This window comes from Atta cephalotes (assembly GCF_000143395.1).
Source record: "Atta cephalotes unplaced genomic scaffold scaffold00027, whole genome shotgun sequence".
NCBI lineage: Eukaryota > Metazoa > Arthropoda > Insecta > Hymenoptera > Formicidae > Atta > Atta cephalotes.
Genome location: NW_012130091.1, coordinates 3535247 through 3538532, shown reverse-complemented (window position 1 = coordinate 3538532; position 3286 = coordinate 3535247). Strand labels below are relative to the sequence as shown.

Sequence of the window (3286 nt, the reverse complement as noted above, 5' to 3'; positions counted from 1 at the left end):
TGTGTGTGTGTGTGTGTGTGTGTGTGTGTGTGTGTGTATGTATGTGTGTGTGTGTGTATGTGTGTGTGTGTGTGTGTGTGTGTGTGTGTGTGTGTGTGCGCGCGCGCGCGTGTATGTGTGTGTGTATCACTCATCCACAAAATATATAATACATATATAATATATAAAATATATAATACATATATAATAAATATATAATATATAATACAAAACAATAACACAAAATTGCTTAAAAAATGAAATCATTTTAATCAAGCTTTCTATTATAATACTGTCTACCTGGAGGGATTCAATCTGATATAACGAATACAATTTTTCAGCTTATCCTACCTTTTACAAAGTTGGACTTTCTAATAACCACTTAAGACATAATTTAATGCTCAATGGCATCGATCACTTGTACGTTAAATTTATTTATCTATAGTCAGAATTAATTATTTCGTTTAGGATTGAAAATAAGCCAAGACTACTTTTCGTACTCTCGCTCTTTTTCTTGATAAAATTACAAATAAATCTCTCTTAGAAATGTCATTCAATGTTTTTAGTTTACAGTATGTTTAATGTATTAAAACGTATGTTAATGTATTAAAAATAATATTCAATACGAATTAACGCATTATTGTAATTAGAGCAATAGTGCGTGTGACCGAATATTAGATATCACTTTTAATCGCTTCAGCATACAAAAGCAATTAATTTACCAATAATAAAAGACTCACCTAGTTCCATTGGATACAACCAACTGTTGATGTCCAGAATGAGATCCATTTTGAATGACTCCGACTCGCAATGGAGTCTGTTCACTGAAATTCACAAGGAAAAAGTACGTTAAAAATTGTGCAACCCATACTGTCATTATTGGACGATTAATTATACGACACTATGGAGATGATTCATAGTTTTGTTGAAAAGAATCGAGAGGAAAATCTCATGTTCAATCGAAGGCACAGCGATGACGCAGATTGACATCATCAATGATTAACCAAATACAACAATTTGAATTCGCGATGATACTGACGTACATTTATATACACGTATACACGTGTATGCAAATATCTATTTAATTTCTGCTTACATTTGAATATATGATTACCAAATCATATATTTTTCTTTTTTTTTCTTTCCCTTTCGTTTTTTCTCTTTCATACATATATCAATTCATTAGCTAAACACTTTCGATATTTAATCGATACAAAATAGTTGCATTAGTTATCCAAGAGCCACCTTTTGTCATATCATCGCTCGTTAGGATGATAACACTGAATTAATTTCAGAATCGAATGAACAAATCTCACAATACAACGCTGCTGAAACTAAAACTGTGTATGAACTAAAAACAAAATTAAAATGTTTAGCGTATTCGAGATACGTATAATATTGCCACAACTACGCGCTTGAATAAATTCAAATGAAGTTTATGAAACAACGATTAAATTTTATAACATTTTTAATATAAATACCATTTAACTTCAGTAATTAAAAAAAAAACATTTTAATTTTGTTTGTATTAAGCAATGTTTTAATTTTCCTCTTTATTTTTTTCTAATTTCAAATAATCGTACATACACTTAGAGTGTTCTACAAGTTATTTTAATAGTCTAACACAATTATGTTCAGATTTATTGTATATTCTAGCTAAATTTTTAGATGATTTAACAAAACGATCATTCCATGTATGCTTATACAAAGTGAAGAGAAACATTGATAACCAAACGAAAACACACAGAAGGAAAAAGAAAACATTTAGCAAAGAAATTGTAACCATTTTCAGCAAGGAAATGAAATGCGAAAAATTGCATCAATGGTGGAAATTCGCAGCAAAAATGCAAAATATATTTCAAAGAAACTTTTAGTGTTTTGCATTAGATAAGAAAAGTGCAGGAAAAAGAATAAGAACACCGTGTATCATACATTTGCAAGTTCATCGCTTTCACATATACGAGCCATATCGAAACTTTTCACAATACAAGCACAGAAAAATTATACATTGCACTTTCTTCTGGATTATATTATCATCAGTAAAATAAATTTTTTAAATTTAATTTGCAGCTTAATTCATAATTCACTGTTAGCTTATATATCTCGTGTTTTAAGCAATACTACAATCTAAATAATAATAGATACATATAATAATAATAAAATAAATAAAATTTGAAACCTGAAAAGAGCATACGTTACAAGATCTTTCACTTAAACATGCAACAAGAGAACAAATGTTCTATGAAATACGTGTTCCCTTAGCGATAACAATCGATCCTTTTGATGAACGACGAACAATTGGATGATCACAAATTGCACGCGTCATGCTTCCGACAGACTTATCTCGCCATATATGTCCTTGAGATTCAAGGTCTCACACACTCGATATTGATTTCGTCAATGTGTGACACCACCCGTATCGCAATAATCGAATTTCGACATGATATCATTCTCATGCGGCACGACTGATCTCGAGAGTGTTCGCAAAGAACATTATCAGCATCATAGATCAACGTCAATGAGTAATGAAGAAGAGAAATATATGTATACATAAACTTGCAGCGCAATGTAGCTACATTCGTTTTTCGTAATGTGACGTAATCTAATTTGGATAATTTGCATAATGCGCGCACTGTAATATGAAAAATTCAATTCCGAAATATAATATAATATCACATCATAAGAAATTTATTTAACAAATATCTTTAGAAACATAATGTTTTTTTGTGTAAATAATAAATCCTTAGGCTCGTATTCAGAACGTGCTTGAAACAATATTACTGCGCATTAGCATATATAGTTCATATTACATACACTATAAAATTTTAGAAAATAAAAACGCATATTTATGAATAAAAATACTTCTGAATATGTGGGCTTTAGAGTCAAGATAATATATATCGTTAAATGGTGCAAAAAAAATGTCAATCTTTATCAAAGAATTAAATGACCTAAGAATAAATACAATAAATTGAGAATTGTCAAAAATTAATTGCCTCCTCCCTCCCCGCCGAGAAATTATTTCAGCCATTACACGAATAATTCACCAATTAATTTACTACGCCGATCTAAAAACCCAAAGTCTCGTATGCAAAAACGGAATCAAAAAGAGTGTATTGATAATGTACACTCTTAAAACGTTCATTCGCATCTCTTTTCTTCTACCTACGCGTTTCACATTATTTTTCCCCAGCTGATTTCATCCTCTTTGTCTCGCATCTTTTCGCTCTTCCTTTTTCTCTGTCCTTTTTTCTCTCTTCTCATTCTCTTTCATTCTCTCCTCTCTCTCTCTCTCTCTCTCTCTCTC

General features: G+C 30.6%; 1 protein-coding gene across 1 annotated transcript in view; it reads right to left on the bottom strand.

Annotated features, from left to right (window-relative positions):
* The window catches only part of LOC105620560 (DNA-directed RNA polymerases I, II, and III subunit RPABC3), an 82087-nt gene that overhangs the window by 42942 nt on the left and 35859 nt on the right, over nucleotides 1-3286 (bottom strand). The window contains exon 2 of the mRNA XM_012202053.1: nucleotides 720-803. Coding sequence (XP_012057443.1) covers nucleotides 720-803 — 84 coding nt within the window. The remainder of the gene's footprint in view (nucleotides 1-719; nucleotides 804-3286) is intronic.